Source organism: Felis catus, chromosome B1, assembly GCF_018350175.1.
Source record: "Felis catus isolate Fca126 chromosome B1, F.catus_Fca126_mat1.0, whole genome shotgun sequence".
NCBI lineage: Eukaryota > Metazoa > Chordata > Mammalia > Carnivora > Felidae > Felis > Felis catus.
Window position 1 is genome coordinate 203,188,105 of NC_058371.1, and position 18,296 is coordinate 203,206,400.

At 46.7% G+C, this 18,296-nt stretch overlaps 1 protein-coding gene across 15 annotated transcripts in view; it reads right to left on the reverse strand.

Moving 5' to 3' along the window:
* GRK4 (G protein-coupled receptor kinase 4) overlaps positions 1-18,296 on the reverse strand; it is a 96,380-nt gene that overhangs the window by 3,313 nt on the left and 74,771 nt on the right. For 12 of the 15 annotated variants that reach the window (XM_023253499.2, XM_023253501.2, XM_045056930.1 and 9 more), the window contains 4 exons: positions 5,024-5,113; positions 3,846-4,054; positions 3,574-3,759; positions 309-443 (listed from right to left, as the gene is read on the reverse strand). In XM_023253499.2, the coding sequence (XP_023109267.1) occupies positions 309-443; positions 3,574-3,759; positions 3,846-4,054; positions 5,024-5,113 (620 nt within the window). The remainder of the gene's footprint in view (positions 1-308; positions 444-3,573; positions 3,760-3,845; positions 4,055-5,023; positions 5,114-18,296) is intronic. The other 3 variants (XM_045056933.1, XM_023253500.2, XM_023253498.2) reach the window with 2 other exon arrangements.

The following is an 18,296-nucleotide window of genomic DNA, read 5'->3' on the forward strand; positions in this document are numbered from 1 at the left end:
AGACTAAAGAGGCAGGCGTGCCCGCGCTGACACAAGAAACGGAACGCCGGAACATGCAAGGCCTTGCCGGGCCCGCCGAGGAGGCCGCGGGGTGGTGCTGAGGTTCTGAGTGGGGCAGAGCCAGGCTCAGCTGCCATGAAGGCCGTGAGGGCCCGTGAGGACAGTGTGGTGCGTGGTGGGGGCTGGGGAAGGGGGTCCAGGGTGGGGCACCCCGGGCACAGCTAGGCTGCACCAGGTGACTCTGTATCTGCTGGAACAAAATCACTGGGTCACATGACCCCCTGCTCCTCTCTAGACAACGTACTTACATCAGGACAGAAAGGGGGATCCAACATATTTGCTTCCAGCTTCTTGAAGTTAATGTCCTTGAACACGGGGTGTCCCTTCACTTCCGCTGCTCCACCGCTGAAGCCCAGCCGTTGTCTGGGATTCTTGGTGAGTAACTGTGCCAGAGGCAGAAGCGAAGTCAAGTTAAGCTCCTGGGACGCGAGAGAACTCAGAAAATCTCCGCAATAAGAACCAGGGAATTAGGGGTAGCAAAGAGCACCTCCATCCAAACAAAGTTACGCAAATTTCAAAGTTTCAACCAAACCTCGTTAATTCAGATTTCTCTACTTTAGAATGCATGGTGCTTCAAAAAAAAGTGGAAGCTAATAAAATAACCCTTGAGCCACCAGCAAATAAAGTGTGGGCTACGTAAACCTTTGAGGAAGAATTTTAGCCATGGAAAAATTAAGGGGCTTTTTTAAAGGAAAAGAAACTGTCAAGAATGTCCGATATGCCATTTTAATGCTATGTTATGTTTATAACCAGAAAGTTCTTTATTCATTAACTAGATCACTGAGGAACTCAGATGAGGCAGAATTTTGGCAAACCTAGTTCCAGAAATTGTATGTTCATAAAGTGATCAGGCAGCACCTCTTCCTAAAGTGTTCCTTACTCACACACTCATCATCGTCACCAATTCAAAGAGGCTCATCCATGGTTACTATCAGTCAGTAAGGCTGGGGGTGCTCAAAGCAACATGGGAGGCCAGGGCCTCTAAAGCACAGCGGAGCAGGCCTGGGGAGCCCCTGAGCTTGTACCTAAGGTTTTATCGGAGCACAGCCGGGCCGTTACCTGAGCTGGGCCCAGGGCCACTTCTGCACTGGAGCGGTGAAGGACCAGCTGTGAGAGGGACCTGCGAGGCCCAGGCACCTTTACTCTCTGGCCCCTCACAAGAAAGTTTGCTGGGGCGCCTGGGGGGCTCAGTTGGTTGAGCGTCCGACTTCAGCTCAGATCACGATCTCACGGTGCATGAGTTCAAGCCCCGCGTCAGGCTCTGTGCTGACAGCTCGGAGCCTGGAGCCTGCTTGGGATTCTGTGTCTCCCTCTCTCTCTGCCCCTCCCCTGCTCACAGTCTATCTGTCTGTCTCTTTCTCAAAAATAAATAAACATTTACAAAAACAAAAAACAGGAAAGTTTGCTGACCTTGGCCTCGCCTCGCAGCCAGCACCCACTTTTCTGAACAGAAATCAACTCCCAGTGCGACGCACGCCTACCTCGTTCACCTCGGCAGACCCACGGCCCTCATGTGCACTGTGCCCTCCGTCTAGAAGAGTCGTGGCCTGGCTCTCTCAGGCTCCAGCTTCCCACCTCAGACCTCCCTCGGCATACCTGTCACGACTGCTGTGACCACATCACGTGGGGAGCTGCTTGGAACAAAGCCTCCAGGGCCGGGGGGGGGACTCCCGCTCACTGCTGTGGCCCCAGCACCCAGCCGGGGCGACAGCTGAGTAAGATTCACTCCGTGCAGCTACCCCTCGCACACTTTGTTAATTAGGAACAGATCTGGAAACTAACTGTAGTGGCAGATACAATCCCCACATCTCAGGGCTCCGTGACTCCACCATCCAGCCCGTTGCCAACACACACCCATCCAGTGGCCTTGGACTTGTGGTCAGAGAGCTCGGTTGGGATCAAGTCTGCCCACCGTCGTTGATGATGGGACATCACGAAAATCAAACTCCTAACTTTTCAACTGTGAGGCTAAGAAAATACCCCAGAAATCCACCATGAGATTAGATGAGACAATCTGTCAAAGAGTTTTGAAAACTACAGGAAGGTGCCCACGTGTCAGGCGCCACTCTGACCTCCTGCTTGGGTCACCGTAAACAGCCGGCGTTTCCTCTTCCCTGCCTTCTGCTCTGTCGAGCACAAGTGCAACACCCTGACCTCACACCAAGTCCGGGTCACGCGCTCGGCACAGGTGCAGAGAGCTGGGGGCAGGCAGAGAGGGCGAGGGGCCCCGCAGAAGCCTGCAGCACCACTCCCCGCCCCGGCAAGTCCCTGTCCCCACAGGTGCCGTCCCCCTCGACTGCCCCTCGCCTCCCAAGACGCCCCCTCCTCTGGTCCTCGCTTGCTGGCACTGAACCCCCTCTCCGGGAAGCAGCCGCTGCCGATCTGTGTTGCCAGGCCCGGCACACGCACAGCTGCACCGCCTCCCGCCAGCCTGTGGAGGAGAGGTCATCACCACCCACAGCTTAGAGGCGAGAAACCAGAGGCGCCGTCAGGGAAACCCGGCACGGGGAGCGGAGACGTGGCCCCTGGCACAAGCTCCAAGCCAGAGCTGCCAGCCCCAACACGGGCACTCACGCGGGCACCGCCTTGCTCCCCGGCACCCCTAGCAGAGAACAGCACTTCTCCAGCCTGAAAAGCCCTGAGTCCTGGTTTCTTCCTTGTTGACGGCACCCGTCAAATCCTGCTTCTCCACTACAGTTCTTTTTCACGTTAGGTCGACGCGTGCATTCCTTAGGGGGCAGGCTCTTCCAACTCCATAGTTTTACATTCCCACCGCCCTTGTCAGTGCCTGGCAGATCACACGCACTCGGTCAAACAGCAGCTTGGCCAGAGCGCTGTTAAACGTGGAGGTGCTGACCCAACACTGCCAGCTCCCAGCAGAATGAGCTGGCGGGGAGAAAGGCCAGCCTGCTTCCGCTGTCCGGTGACAGGCCACAAACATTGGTCACATCATATATGGAAACAACAGGGGAGGGAAAACATGACAGGTACTCTCCAGCCACCGACAACTCACCAAAGTTACTGATCTACTCAGTACAGCGGCTGTTGGTCCCACACCCACTTGGGGACCCACGCCCGGCCTCTCTGTGGCCTCCTCACCAACGACCTGGTCCTCCGCCCCCCATTCCTGCCACTCTCTCTCCCTAGACTCTTCGTGACCAGCCAGACCTCCTGTCCTCTCCACATGCTCCCCCAGACTTTCTGACTTTGGCAAGGAGGGACCAGACTCCGACGAGCTGGGCCCCCACCTTGCCTAGAGCCCGCCAACTCCGCCCCTTCCCTTGAGCCCCTCTTCCTCACCCTCCTATAACCCACTTCGGTTCCACTGTCCATCGTTCAGCCACCCCTCGGCCTCCACCCAACCCCACAGCCTCGTAGGGCCCTTCACACATCAAGGAAGGTGGCAGGCACGTGGCAGGCCATCAGGTCAAGGTGTCTGCTTGACCATGATTCCCGGCAGTAAAGAGGAAAGAAACATGAAAAGACAGAAAAACCTCACTGTTTCTAAGATACCGAAGATGCTGCTTTGTCTTTACTTTTGCAGGAAATGATGACCTTGGCCCCACCTTCCCTGTCAGGTGCGTCTTTGGAGAAAGCAAACAATGACTGCTCTGCTTTGCTTTGCTCCCGTTGGCTGAAGCCCAGTCGCGTCGTTTCCCGGGCAAGGGCAGGACGTGTGGCGCCAGCCTGGCACGGAGACTGCTGGGTGTCCCCAGCGCTGGTGGCAACAACTACAATGAGGCAGAGGGTGTCTCCCAGCCCGGCCCCCCCGGAGCCCAACCCACCATCCTGCAGACGGACTTGGCGTCCTCGGAAAACTTCCTGGAGTACTCCTCTGTGTCCTTCTTCACTCTGCGCTCGACTTCCTGTCGCTTGACCTTCTCTTTGAACTTTTTGAATGGAGAATGTCCCTGAATCATTTCATATATCAGGCAGCCAAGTCCCCACCAATCAGGACTGAATGTATAGTTTTCATTATTGATAACTTCAGGAGCTACACAACAAATACAGGAAATGTAAATTAAGTTTTGGTTTTAAATTTTCTTGCAATTACTTACAAATAAAACACTATAAATTTCACATTTACTACAACATGAACCTCGGGAATGTGTTAAGGGAAAGAAGCCGGATGCACATGGCCCAAGAGTGTGTGATTCCACACACATGAAGCAGGCGGAACAGACCAGTCTGCAGGGACTGGGGCGGGAGGGGGTGCTGATGGGCGCGGGGTCTCTTTCTGGAAGTGAGGGCAACACCCTGTGGTGGTTGCACAGCTCCGTGAGCATGCTGAAACCCGCTTCAGAGTGGTGGACTCGACGGTGTGGGACTCATGTTTCAACAAAGCAGTTACTGGACACGGTCTGTACGACCCCGGAGCGTGGAACGAACAGCCACAGAATAAGGGCCACGGGGAAAGCGGTGCTCCGGGTAAGACCCTACTCCTGAGGAGCGCGCCCCCTCAGAGACCCAGAAGCATGCCCATGGGCACCACACGGGCATCGGCCACCTGTTCCCAACACGGGAAGACCTCGCGGCAGGCAGTAGCACACACATTGGGGGCGTGGGGCTCTCGGGGTCTCTCCTGCTGGAGGCCACCCCTGGGTCAGGCTGGCACTGCGGGGCTGGGAGCTGACCCCAGGCCAGGGCCTCCTGCTCACAGAGGCTTTGCAAAAACCAGGGAACGGTGGATTCACGAGGGGCCTGAGAGGCCAGAGGGCACAGCGTGGGGACTGCGGCAGTGAGGGGGCCCCGTCCTGTCCCGATTCTGCCCTCCCTCAGCTGGGTGACCCTGCAGGCCTCACACCCCGCCTCTGTGAGACAAGAGGGCAGACAGAGGGCTCCCTCCGCAGTCCCAGCCCTGGCGCCCGTGCCCCTCCAGGCGGCCTGGACCCGGTCTCGGGTGTGTTCTGGGCATGCAGCACCTGGGGAGAGGGCAAGGCCCTCCAAGCGGCCCCTCACATACCCATGTAGCCGACGGTCCCCACTCTTCCTCGGACGGTCCGGCCCTCCGGGACCTCCACGGCTAAACCCAGGTCTGAGATCCGGATGTGCCCTGTGTGTTCAAGCACATCACACAAACCACACGGGGTGTGCCGACACATTAACGGCAAAAAACCATGGGGGAAAACCTAAAATTACGTGTACCTTCTCCGCATTCCGTAAGACGCTATGCGGTTCCACTAACACAACAGGAAACCGGATTTACAGCTGCCTACTGACCAGGAAGCCCTTTAACTACAACCACTTGATGAGACAGAAGCATTGCATTTATTATTTTATATCCTATAAATAAAACTGTAATGCATAGTACATGAACTACACAATCAAAAATAAACACTTTTGATCAGAACACCAGGAAGCTTATATGCAGGGACAACAACAGATGAATAAGGAGTTTTTCTCTGAAGAACAAATCGTAATAGCAAAATAATAAATAAAAATCAAGGAAATTCATTTAAAAGACTGTTATGGGGGCGCCTGGGTGGCTCAGTCGGTTAAGCATTCGACTTCAGCTCAGGACATGATCTCACAGGTCCGTGGGTTCAAGCCCCATGTCGGGCTCTGTGCTGACAGCTCAGAACCTGGAGCCCGCTTTGGATTCTGTGTCTCCCTCTCTCTCTGCCCCTCCCCCACTCATGCTCTGTCTCTCTCTCTCTCTCTGTCTCAGAAATAAATAAACATTAAAAAAATTTTTTTTAATTTTTTTAAAGACTATGTTATGTGTTAATGCCTGTATGTAGAAAGATTTAAGTAGTTATTAAATTCCTTATGAAAATAACAACTTCTAGAAAGCTTTCTTTTCAGAGTCTAGAAAGATAAACCAGCCCTGGAGGCAGACACCCTGGTCACCATGTTCACCAGCTGTCCCCAGCTTCTGACACAGCGTCTGCATATAGTAGGTGGTCAATAAATATTTATTGAGGAAGTGAGTGAATCAACCAATAAATGTGTGCTGAGCATTGAAAATACACAACATACTGTTCAAGGCCCTGGGGCCGTTTTACAACAGTCCACATTATGCTCTAGATGGAAAGATGACCCTCCCTTAGCGTGCCTGCCACCAGGAGTCACATCACTCCCTGCCCACCATGGGGGAGGCCGGAGGCTGGTGGGCACAGATTCTGGAGTCACGCGGCCCAGACATGAGTCCCAGCTCTGCCGCTTGTTAGCATGTCTCAGTTTCCTGCTTTCATACAGAAAGATTTCCTCGATAAGGCAGCTTTTATGTACTTTGTGTTTGAGTACAATCCTGGCACGTCGTGAAATTTTAAGTAACCTTTCTTACTTTTCTTTTAAAAAGTGATTTTTTTCAACTGGGACATGAAAAGCAAAACTGCTGACAAACTGTGTTTGAGAACACGGCCTGTTGTGCAGACCGCGGGGAAGCCGGTGCACACACACCTTCCTAACGGGCACACAGACCAGCATAGACGGACAGCCCCCTCACGAAGAATTTGGCAACGTCTGTACAACTGCATGTGAACCCATCCTTCAGCCTCACACCCCCCAGGAGTCTATCCCAAGGACACACTAGATAAGGCAGGAAATGGCACGTGGACAGATTTATGCAGTAGAAATAGCAGAAGACGGGGAACAGCCTGCTGTCCGCCAGTGTGCACCGGGCAGATCCTGCTGGTCCCTCTACAGGCAGGCGGACAAGCGGGTAAGCAAGGTCTCTATTTGGTGTTGTAGAGTGGTCCATGTTACATATTAAAGAAGCAAAGTGGGGGCGCCTGGGGGGCTCAGTTGGCTGAGCATCCGACTTTTGTTCAGGTCGTTATTTTGTGGGTGCGTGAGTTCAAGGCCTGCACCAGGCTCACTGCTGTCAGCCTGTCAGGGAAAAGCCCACTTTGGATCCTCTGTCCCCCTCTCTCTGCCCCTCCCCCGCTACCACTCTCCCCAAAATAAATATTTTTTAAAAGGAAAGGAAGAAAGAAAGAAAGAAAGAAAGAAAGAAAGAAAGAAAGAAAGAAAGAAAGAAAGAAAAAAAGAAAGAAAGAAAGAAAGAGGGAAATACTCTAATCATATTAATGTCATTAGGAACTAATATTTTCAGCATTAGGATTAAAAAACCCCAAATGTGAAACAAAGAAGTTAAATGAGAATTGGAAATATCAACACGAATTCATGATGAATATTTTCTTTTAAAACAACGTTTTAAAAAAGTTTTTTTAATGTTTATTTTATTTCTGAGGGAGAGAGAGACACACACACACACAGAATCAGAAGCAGGCTCCAGGCTCTGAGCTGTCGGCACACAGCCCGACGCGGGGATCAAACTCAGGAGCCGTGAGATCATGACCTGAGCCGAAGTTGGCCGCTTAACCGACTGAGCCACCGAGGCGCCTCTAAAACAATGTTTTCAAGAACAATGTTTTCTAGGAAGAATGACCATCATGGCATCAAAGAACATCTTAGCACCCACACTGTGCTCTCACAGAGCTGCTTTCCACACAGAGGACCAGGGCCCTTCAGAGAAACAGTTGATTCCAGGCCTTGGTCAGCACACGTGCAAGGTAATCCTGGAACATCTTTAATAAGAAACAATAACAGAAAACAAGGAAGTTATTAAAGGCTACTGGGCATCCACTGGCTGAAGATGGGACAAAAAACATCAAAAACATCAAAAAGAATAATTACTCGAATGGATGAAACCATATCAACATGTTAAAATCCATACGTTCATAATGATACCAAAACAGAACAAAAATCTCATGAGCATCTTGGAGAATGATAGAGAACTAACACAATACTCTGAAAAGTGGAAATAAAAGACGTGTTCAAGTATTTCACCCGCTTTTCCTGAACAAACAGGTAAATGACCGTTCCTTTTTACAGATGAATCTCAACAGATAAGTGCCAAAGGAGTGACGGAATTAGAATAGCACCATTGTACAATCCTGGAGAAATGATGGGTCTTGATGTCGATCATTAAGCCGTTAAGTGAAACGCTGGCAGGGAACGAATAATGGACGGATCAGGCTGACAAAGCATCTGAGAGCACTCATCAATCTGAACACCATACAAAGAGAGACACTCGGGCATCATATGCCTCCTCATGTAGTACAACAGGAGTTACACACACAGTGTGCTCACCAAAAATCAAATCTGGACCTATTCCAGCCTCCAGATCTAACTACTGGCTTCCAGGGAAAGTAGGGCAGTAGGAAACATGTTAAATCCAGCCAAGTCCAGAACACAGGAAATTCTACGGGACAAATGTCTGTGTACTCGTGTGGCAGGGCGGCCATAACCCAAGTGCCACAGGCTGGGTGGGGGCCTTCAGCGAGATATTTACTTCCCCACAGCCCTGGAGCCTGGAGTCCCAGACCAAGAGCCCGAGGGCGGGCGGCCTCTCCGCTCGGGGTGTAGAGGACCGCTCTTGCCCTGTGTCTTGACAGCGTCCCCCACCCCGTGCATGCGTGTCTTAACCCCTCCTCTTGCAGGAACACTAGTCAGATTCAATCAGGACTTTCCCCAGCGGCTTCCAGGCAACTCTAATCACATCTTTAAAGACCTTAACTCCACTGAGCTGTGAACAACACGACCTTGAACTACACGGGCGCACTCATGCGTGTGGTTTTCTAAATATAGGACAGGGCTATAAATGTATTTTCCTTAGGATTTTCTTAACATTTTTTCTCTGGCTTACTTCATTGTAAGAATACAGTATATAATATTATGACATATAAAATATGTGTTAATTGACTATTCATGTTATTAGTAAGGCTTCTGGCCAACAGTAGGCTATTAGTAGTTAACTGTTATTGTTTTTGTTGTTGTTTTTAAGTAGGCTCCACGCAACATGGGGCTCGAACTCACGACCCTGAGATCAAGACCTGAGCTGAAATCAAGAGTTGGTCACTCAACCAACTGAGCCACCCAGGTGCCCCAGTAGTTAAGTTTTGAGGAGGGTGAAAAATGATCTGAGGATTTTTGACTGCGTGGGAGTTGGTGCCCCTAACCCCCATGTTGTTCAAAGGTCCACTACATAGCCATGCTCTGAGATACTGTGGGTTAGGGCTACACAACATGAACTTTAGAGGGACACAATTTGGTCCATAACACCTGGTTGCACAGACAAATAAATGACAGAAATAAGCAGGGAGAAGAAACCTATGAAGTTAAAAAAAAAAAAAAAAACTCAACCAGATATCAATCAAATGTAATGTGAACTTCACGCTATATTCAACACACAACTATAAAAACATTTATGAAATAATGAAGGAAGATTTAAAACTGATGGTATATTATGTGATGTTAAGGAATTGCTAAATACTTTTGAATGTAATAATAGTATTGGGTTTATGTTTTTAAAAATAGCATTCTTACCTTTGATATATATTTTAGAGATAGAAGAATATGATGTTTAGGACTTTCTTTAAAATCACTGTCAATGATAAAATGCTACCGGTTTTTACAAAAATTCACTACTTATCTTGCTATTTAGGAATATGCCTATTTTGTAAAACTGAGGTCTCTGCTATAGAAAGCATAGGAATGATACGGTTTTCTTTTTTGTCAGCTACCAGCTACATTTCACAAACCAAGTCCCTCTTAATTAATAAGTTTTCAAAAAAGAGTGTTGACATATTTAGGATGGACAAATGGTAAATATGGAACAGATGATAGTTAGCATTTTTTAAACTTAAATTTTATTGTAATTCCAGCACAGGTAACATAGGGTTATATTCGTGTCAGGTGTACAACATACTGATTCAACAATTGTATATATTACTCGGTGCTCGTCAAGATAAGTGCACTCCTTAATTCTCATCACCCATTTCAACCATCCCCACCCCCGTCTCCCTTCTGGTAACCATCAGTTTGTTTTCTGTAGTTAAGAGCCTGTCTTTTGGTTTCTCTCTTTATTTTCCCTTTATTCATTGCTTTTGTTTCTTAAATTCCACATATGAATGAAATCATATTGTATTTGTCTTTCTCTGACTGACTTATTTTGCTTAGCATAATACTCTCAAGATCCACCCATGTTGTTGCAAATGGCAAGATTTCATTCTTTTTTATGGATGAATAGTATTCCATTGTGTGTATATACCATGTTTCCTTTATCCATTCATCAGTCGGTGGACATGGGCTGCTTTAATAATTTGGCTATTGTAAATAATGCTGCAATCAACATAGGGGTTTCAAATTAGTTTTTTTGTATTCTTTGGGTAAATATCCATAGTGCAATCATAGGGTAATTCTATTTTTAATTTTTTGAGGAACCTCCACACTGTTTTCCAGAGTAGCTACACCCATTTTGCATTCCCACCAACAGTGCACAAGGGTTCCTTTTCCTTCACATCCTCTCCAACACTTGCTGTCCCTTGTCTTTTTGATAATAGCCATTGTTGTGACAGGCATGAGGTGATATCTCTTTGTGGTTCTGATTTGCATTTTAATATAGGACAGTGATGAGGGTGATGAGGGATGTTGAGCATCTTTTCATGTGTCTGCTGGCCATCTGGATGTCTTCTTTGGAAAAGTGTCCATTCATGTCTCCTGCCCATTTTTCATTGGATTATTTGTCTCTTGGGTGTTGAGTTTTGTTTTGTTTTGTTTTTTTGTGGTCCAAAGGGATGTTCCTCTAACTCATAATTTGGACCAAAATCGACCAGAGACATAATTAGTCCCAGAAAAGATAAACCAATATCAGAACTTTAAAAATTGAAGAAAAAGAGAATTGATGTGAAAATATATCTTTCAATAATAAAGACTAAAAAGAGTAGACACAGAATCAGGAAATTCCAGTATCCACAACAGAGAACAGAAAAGAACTTTCACCAATACAGGTCTTATGTCATGATAATGTAAACAACATTTTGGAATGTACAATTCAAGAAATTTTTTTGTAAAAGTATATAAAGTTGTACGTACCCACCAACAACAGACACATTTTTATCACCCTTGGGTCCAAGAGACATTGTAATGGGAAAGAGACATGTACATAACTGTGTGATTACTTCAAGTCTGAGATAACAACAAAGATTTTGTACAGATGTAGAAGACAAAGAAGGACACTTGAAACCATTAGTATTCATATCAGTGACACGAACTAGGAATTCATACACTTGGGATCCCCATCAAGGAAGAGGCACCTGGAAAGTCAAAGCCACATTCATAATAATGAAAAGATTTCTGTCCCGCCTGAATTTTCATGAACAAAATACATGAAGTGTTTTGAAGTATTCTGAAGTTTTCCCAAAATTGTGTTCATTCAGGATCATCTCCATTGCAATCGGCTCACATTTTAAATAAGTTTTTAAGGGAATTTAAATGCTTTCCCACAGTGTGTCTGTGCTCACAGGTTCCTAGGATACCTGAAGTCTTTTCCCTGGTGCTTAAGTTCATAGGATTTCATGTCACCGTGCTTTCATGTGTGTCCTCGAAGGGAAGAGGGACAAGCAAAGGCTTTCCCACAGAGCAGTCATTCACAAGGTTCTCCCCACCAAGGGCCATCACACATACTTGCAAGTCTGTGGAACACTGGAAGGTCTCACCAGAGTCCTTACATACAAAGGCTTACTGTCCACTGTGCACCCTCTTGTGTTCTTGAAGGGAGCAGTGGCTTGTGATGGTCTTTCCCCAGGGTATTTCTTCATATGCACTCAAAGAGATGAGGAAAATTTGTATGCCTTTCCACACTCCTTACATTCATAGGGTTTAATCACGCTGTGCATTTTTTTTTCAACGTTTATTTATTTTTGGGACAGAGAGAGACAGAGCATGAACGGGCGAGGGGCAGAGAGAGAGGGAGACACAGAATCGGAAACAGGCTCCAGGCTCCAAGCCATCAGCCCAGAGTCCGACGCGGGGCTCGAACTCCCGGACCGCGAGATCGTGACCTGGCTGAAGTCGGATGCTCAACCGACTGCGCCACCCAGGCGCCCCACGCTGTGCATTTTCAAATGACCTTGAAAACTTTGCAGCTGACTAAAAGCTTTCCCACACCCCATACACTCAAAAGGTCTCTCCCCAGTGTGTGCCCACATGGTGCTTGCAGGAGTGATGGACACCTGAAGGCTTTTTGGGTGTTGAGTTTTATAACTTCTTTATATATTTTGGATATTAACCCTTTATGGGATATGTCATTTCCAAATATCTTCTCCCATTCAGTAGGTTGTCTTCTTGTTTTGCCGTTTCCTTTGCTGGGCAGAAGCTTTTTACTTTGATGTAGTCCTAATACTTTATTTTTCCTTTTGTTTCCCTTGCCTCAGGAAACATATCTAAAAAAATATTGTTATGGCTAGTGTCAGAGAAATTACTGCCTGTGCTGTCTTCTAGGATTTTTATGGCTTCAGGTCTCACATTTAGGTCTTTAATACCTTTTGAGTTTATTTTTGTGTATGGTATAAGAAAGTGGTCCAGTTTTCCTAACACCATTTGTTGGAGAGACTGTCTTTTCCCCACTGTATATTCTTGCCTCCTTGGTCATAGATTAATTGACCATATAATTGTGGGTTTATTTCTGGATTTTCTATTCTGTTTTATTGATCTATGTGTATATTCTTGTGCAAGTATCATACTGTTTTGATTACTACAGCTTTGTGGTATATCTTGGAATTTGGAATTGTGATACCTCCAGCTTTGATTTTCTTTTTCAAGATTGCTTTGGCTATTTGAGGTCTTTGTGGTTCCATATAAATTTTAGGATTGTTTGTTCTGGTTCTGTGAAAAATTCTGTTGGTATTTTGATAGGGATTGCATTAAATCTATAGATTGTTTGCAGTAGTATAGACATTTTAACATTATTGGTTCTTCCAATCCATGAGCATGGTATATCTTTCCATCTGTTTGTATCGTCTTCAGTTTCTTTCATCAATGTTTTAAAATTTTCAGAGTACAGGCCTTTCACCTCCTTGGTTAAGCTTATTCCTAGGTATTTTATTTTTTTTGGTGTAATTATAAATGGGATTGCTTTATTAATTTCACTGCTGCTTAATTATTGGTGTATAGAAATACAATGGATTTTTATACATTGATTTTGTATACTGCCACTTTAGTGATATATCAGTTCTAGCAGTTTTTTGGTGGAGTCTTTCAGGTTTCTACATGTGGTGTCATGTCATCTGCAAATAGTGAAAGTTTGACTTCCTTGCTGATTTGGATGCCCTTTTATTCCTTTTTCTTGTCTGATTGCTGTGGCTAGGACTTCCAGTACCATGTTGAATAAAAATGGTGAGAGTGGACATCCTTGTCTTGTTCCTGACTTTAGGGGGAAAGGTCTCAGTTTTTCTCCATTGAGGATGATATTAGCTGTGGGTTTTTCATACATGGCCTTTATTATGTTGAGGTGTGTTCCTTCTAAACCTATTGTGTGAGGGCTTTTATCATGAATGGATATTGTACTTTGTCAAATGCTTTTTCTGCATCTATTGAAAAGAACATGTGGTTTCATCCTTTCTCTTATTGATGTGATACATTACAATTGATTGATTTGCAAACACTGAACCACCCTTGCATCCCAGGAATAAATCCCACTTGACTGTAGTGAGTGATTTTTTTAAGGTATTGTTGGATTTGGTATGCTGGTATTTCGTTGAGGATTTCTACAACCATGTTCAGAGATATTTGCCTGTAGTTCTCTTTATAATCATCTTTTTTTTAAAACCTAATTTCACCACAAATGTCAAGTTCTGCTTTACAGACAAGAACAGAAGCCCTAACAAGCTGTCTAGATGGGAAATGAAAGAGTTACTCTTATGTTCTATGGTTTCTGGTGGAAATTAGTTCTTGGGAATTGTAACTACATGATACTAAAAATCCTAAAATCAATCACATTCATAAGTCATAAAGCATAGCTAGGATTACATTTTAAAAATTAAAAGAATAGGAAAACAAGAAGAAAAGATTTAAAGTCTCCTGAAATCGGAGCACCTGGGTGGCTCAGTCAGTTAAGCGTCCAACTCTCAACTGCAGCGCAGGTGATGATCTCATGGTTTGTAAGATCAAGCCCTGCGTCAGGCTCTATTCCGACAGCACAAAGCCTGCTTGGGAGTCTCTGTCTCCCTCTCTCTCTCTCTGCCCTTCCCCACCACGCACGTGCATGTGCACATATATGCCCTCCCTCTCTCTGTCTCTCAAAATAAATAAACATTTTTTTAATCTCCTGAAATCAAGAAAAGCAAAACAAAGTTCTGTAGAATATTCCTTTCCATTCTTAACAGGAATGTGACCAGGTGCACAGCATCAAAAGAACAAATAACAGTAAGGACTACAGACATGATGCTGGGCTCCTGCTTCGGGGCAGGGTGGTGAAGGTCAGGGTGGCCCAGGCTACTACCAGCCACAACTGCAGAGCCTAACAAATCACACAAGCCGTTCTCCAAGGGTGTCCACGAGCCACGACGGTGACTGTATCGGATGGACGGAACGCCCGCGCAGAGAACCACACAGAGGTGAGCTGCCAAGGGGCACCAGCGTTTCTCAGAAGCATTGCAAATCCTGGTCAGAGCAAGGCTGCTCACTGGCAGTGGGGGCTGAAAGAGCAGATCTAGGCCGGCCGACTAGTGACTATGTCCCCGACATGGCCGCAGAAAGAGGTTCCTGCTCAAACCTCAGAACACGCCTCCTCCCCTTAAGTAACTTACCCATTGATGCATTCTTCCGAAGTCTGAGGTGGGAGGAAGGGGAGTGTGAGAGGCGTGGAAAGCGTGAGTAGAAGAGGGAGGGCTTCTCTCAGGTAGGGGCCAGAGGCAGGAGCCCTCAACCCTGTCCAGGCTTAGAATGACCTGGGAGCATTTTACCCCTCCTCAAACCAATTCATCAGAGTCTCTTGGGATGGTGTTTGGTGCTAGGTATTTATAGCACAGCAAGGCGGACAGCCAGTGGTTAATAGGTGACCAGTGAGAAACGTTCTGTATACACTGAGGCCAAACATGTTAGAGATCCTCAGACCCAGTGGTTCTTAAACTTCAGGTGCATCAGAATCTCCTGGAAGACTTGTTCAAACACAGGTTGCTGAGCCCCACCCCCAGAGTTTCTGACTCAGTGGGTCTGTGACCACCAGGCCCAACATTTGCATTTTTAACAAGTTCCAGGTGACGCTGATAATTGCTGATGTGGGACCACACCTCGGCAGCCATTGTTCTAGCCTTCCCCAGCCAATCGGCTGAGGCCACGACCCTTCCCCAGCCAATCGGCTAAGGCCATGATCCCTATAAAACCTTTTGTGCTTCTGAAACTCGCGCTCTCTCTCTCTCTGGTATCTCACCGCTGCGTTGGTTCAGGTAGGAGATTGAGCTCGAGCTAGCTCGAATAAAGCCTCTTTGCTTTTGCATCGGACTCGGCTCCCTGGTGGTCTTTGGGGATCACGAATTCTGGGCGTAACAGGGGCCACACACGGCCACTCTCCAGCTGCTCCAACCTGCGACTCCCACCGAGGCTGGGCCAGCCGGCGGCCGAGTCAAGACTTTTGGGCCCTGGAGCCTCTGCAGGGATGTAGGCAACAGCAGGCCGCTGGTGCTCCCATGCTACTACAGACACAGAGAGCGGAGACCTTCACCCCAAAAATACCAGGAAACAGAATCTAGCAATCTATGTAAAGAATAGCATACTATGCCCAAGTTGGATTTATTTCAGAAATGAAATGTTAGCTTAACATCTGAAAATTTACTATATTAACAGAAAAAAAAAGGACATCCTATAATTATCTTGAAGAGCACTGATAAAATTCAACAACCATTTGTTATTTTTTTAAAAAGAAAAATTCTTTAAAAAAAATTTTTTTTAGGGGTGCCTGGGTGGCGCAGTTGGTTAAGCGTCCGACTTCAGCCAGGTCACGATCTCGCGGTCCGGGAGTTCGAGCCCCGTGTCAGGCTCTGGGCTGATGGCTCAGAGCCTGGAGCCTGTTTCCGATTCTGTGTCTCCCTCTCTCTCTGCCCCTCCCCCGTTCATGCTCTGTCTCTCTCTGTCCCAAAAATAAAAAAAATAAACGTTGAAAAAAAAATTTTTTTTTTAAATTTTTTTTTAGTGTTTATTTATTTTTGAGAAAGAGGGAGAGAGACAGAGTACGAGCTGGGGAGGGGCAGAGAGGGAGACACAGAATCCAAAGAAGGCTCCAGGCTCCTAGCTATTAGCACAGAGCCTGACTCGGGGCTTGAATTCACAAACCATGAGGTGAGATCATGACCCCAGCTGAAGTTGGACGCTCAACCGGCTGAGCCACCCAGGTGCCCCAAAAAGTAAAATTCTTAAATCTGACCAAGAGTATCTACAAAAATACTACAGCAAATTTCGTACTGAAAGGTGATGTGTTAGAAGACTACCCCTGAGCTACTGACTGAGCCACACAGGTGCCCCCATAAAGAACTTTTAAAGCTTAACAGTATGAAAAGAAACAACCCAATTTTTTCAACGGACACAAGACCTGGACAGACACCTCGTAACGAAAATACGCAAATGGGAAATGAGCATAAGAAGAGATGGTCAACACCACACGTCACCAGGGAGCTGCAAATTGAAACAGCGCTAAGACTCCGCTGCACGCCTTTTAGAACCGCCAAATCCAGGACTCTGACCCCACCACATGCTGACCAGGACGCAGAGCGACAGGAGCCCCCGGTCACGGCTGGCGGGAACGCAGGATCACAGGTGCGGCCGCTTTGGGAGACGGTTTGTCAGCTTCTCACAAAACTAAACATACTCTTACTGTCTGATTCAGAAACCACACTCCTTGGCATATGCTCAACGGTGTTGAAAACTTCCGTCCACACGAAAACTTGCGCGTGGATGTGTAGAGCAGATTTATTCCTAATTCCCCAAACTTGGAAGCAACCAAGATGTCCTTAGCAGGTGATGGACAAATAAACTCTGGTGCATCCGGACCGTGGAATATTATTCAGCAGTAAAAAGACATGAGCCCTCCAGGGTAGACCTGGAGAAACCTTAAATGTGTGTTACTAAGAGAAAGCAGCCAGTCTGCAAAGACTAGACACTACACGACTCCAAGTCTACGACTTTCTGGAAAAGGCAAAATGGCAGAGTGAGTAGAGATGGGTGGTTGCCAGGCTTGGAAGGAGGGTAGGAGGGCTGGATATGTGATACACAGGGGACGTTCAGGTTGTGAAACTACTCGGTGTGATACAGTAAGGGTGGACATATGTCATCACACCTTTGTCAAGACCCACACGATGTGCAACCCAGAGAACGAGCCTTAAAGTAAACCATGGATTTTTGTTAATACTAATGTACTGATATTGGTTCGATTTTAACAGTGTATCAGACAGTAATGTAAAATGCAAAATAATAGGGGAAATTAGATTTCTAAATACCAGCAACAAGCAAATAGAAGTTTTAAAAACAATACCATTAAAGAACATCAAATAGCAAAAATGTGTACGACCCTTACGGTGAAAACCACAATGTGATACTGAAAAAGGATACCCCGATATGTACAACTAGACCCCACCGGAATGTACGGAAGGTGCCCTAAGAATGTCCGGAACTTCTGCCTCCAACCAACAAGGGGTAACCGATGCAACACTTGCTCTTCAATCAGAAACAATTAAAAAATGGCCCCAATACACTGTTCGGCACTGGGTCTACGGTAGCCAGGGATGGTGCTTCCCGACAGGAGAGAAACAAGACAGCTGGGTCCTGCCGTCCTCCCGGACCAGGAGCCGCTTCCGGATCCCAGCACTGCAAGAAGGAGCCTACACAGAACAGGTGGTGTTGCTAAGTTCAGAAGACAGAGATTAGAACTGAGGGAAGACAGGTCGGTTCAAATTTGTGGGGGAAAGTCCTGGAGAGGAGGGAGCGATGCACAGAAAGAACTACAAACATCTCCGTGGAGTTTCACTGAGTCCACTTAAAAGTAATACAAACAGGGGCGCCTGGGTGGCTCAGTCGGTTGAGCGTCCGACTTCAGCCAGGTCACGATCTCGCGGTCCGTGGGTTCGAGCCCCGCGTCAGGCTCTGGGCTGATGGCTCAGAGCCTGGAGCCTGTTTCCGATTCTGTGTCTCCCTCTCTCTCTGTCCCTCCCCCGTTCATGCTCTGTCTCTCTCTGTCTCAAAAATAAATAAATGTTAAAAAAAAAAAAAGTAATACAAACAAATGACTTCTGAATAACGAATGTACTCACATGGTGCTACAACAAACAGAATCACAAAATAATGTGGAGAGAAATTAAACGAGCCCCAAATATACGGGATTATATACTATTTTCTTAAACGGAATGATTTAATATTGTTAAGATGTCAGTTCTCCACAAAGTTTCTATAGATCAACACCA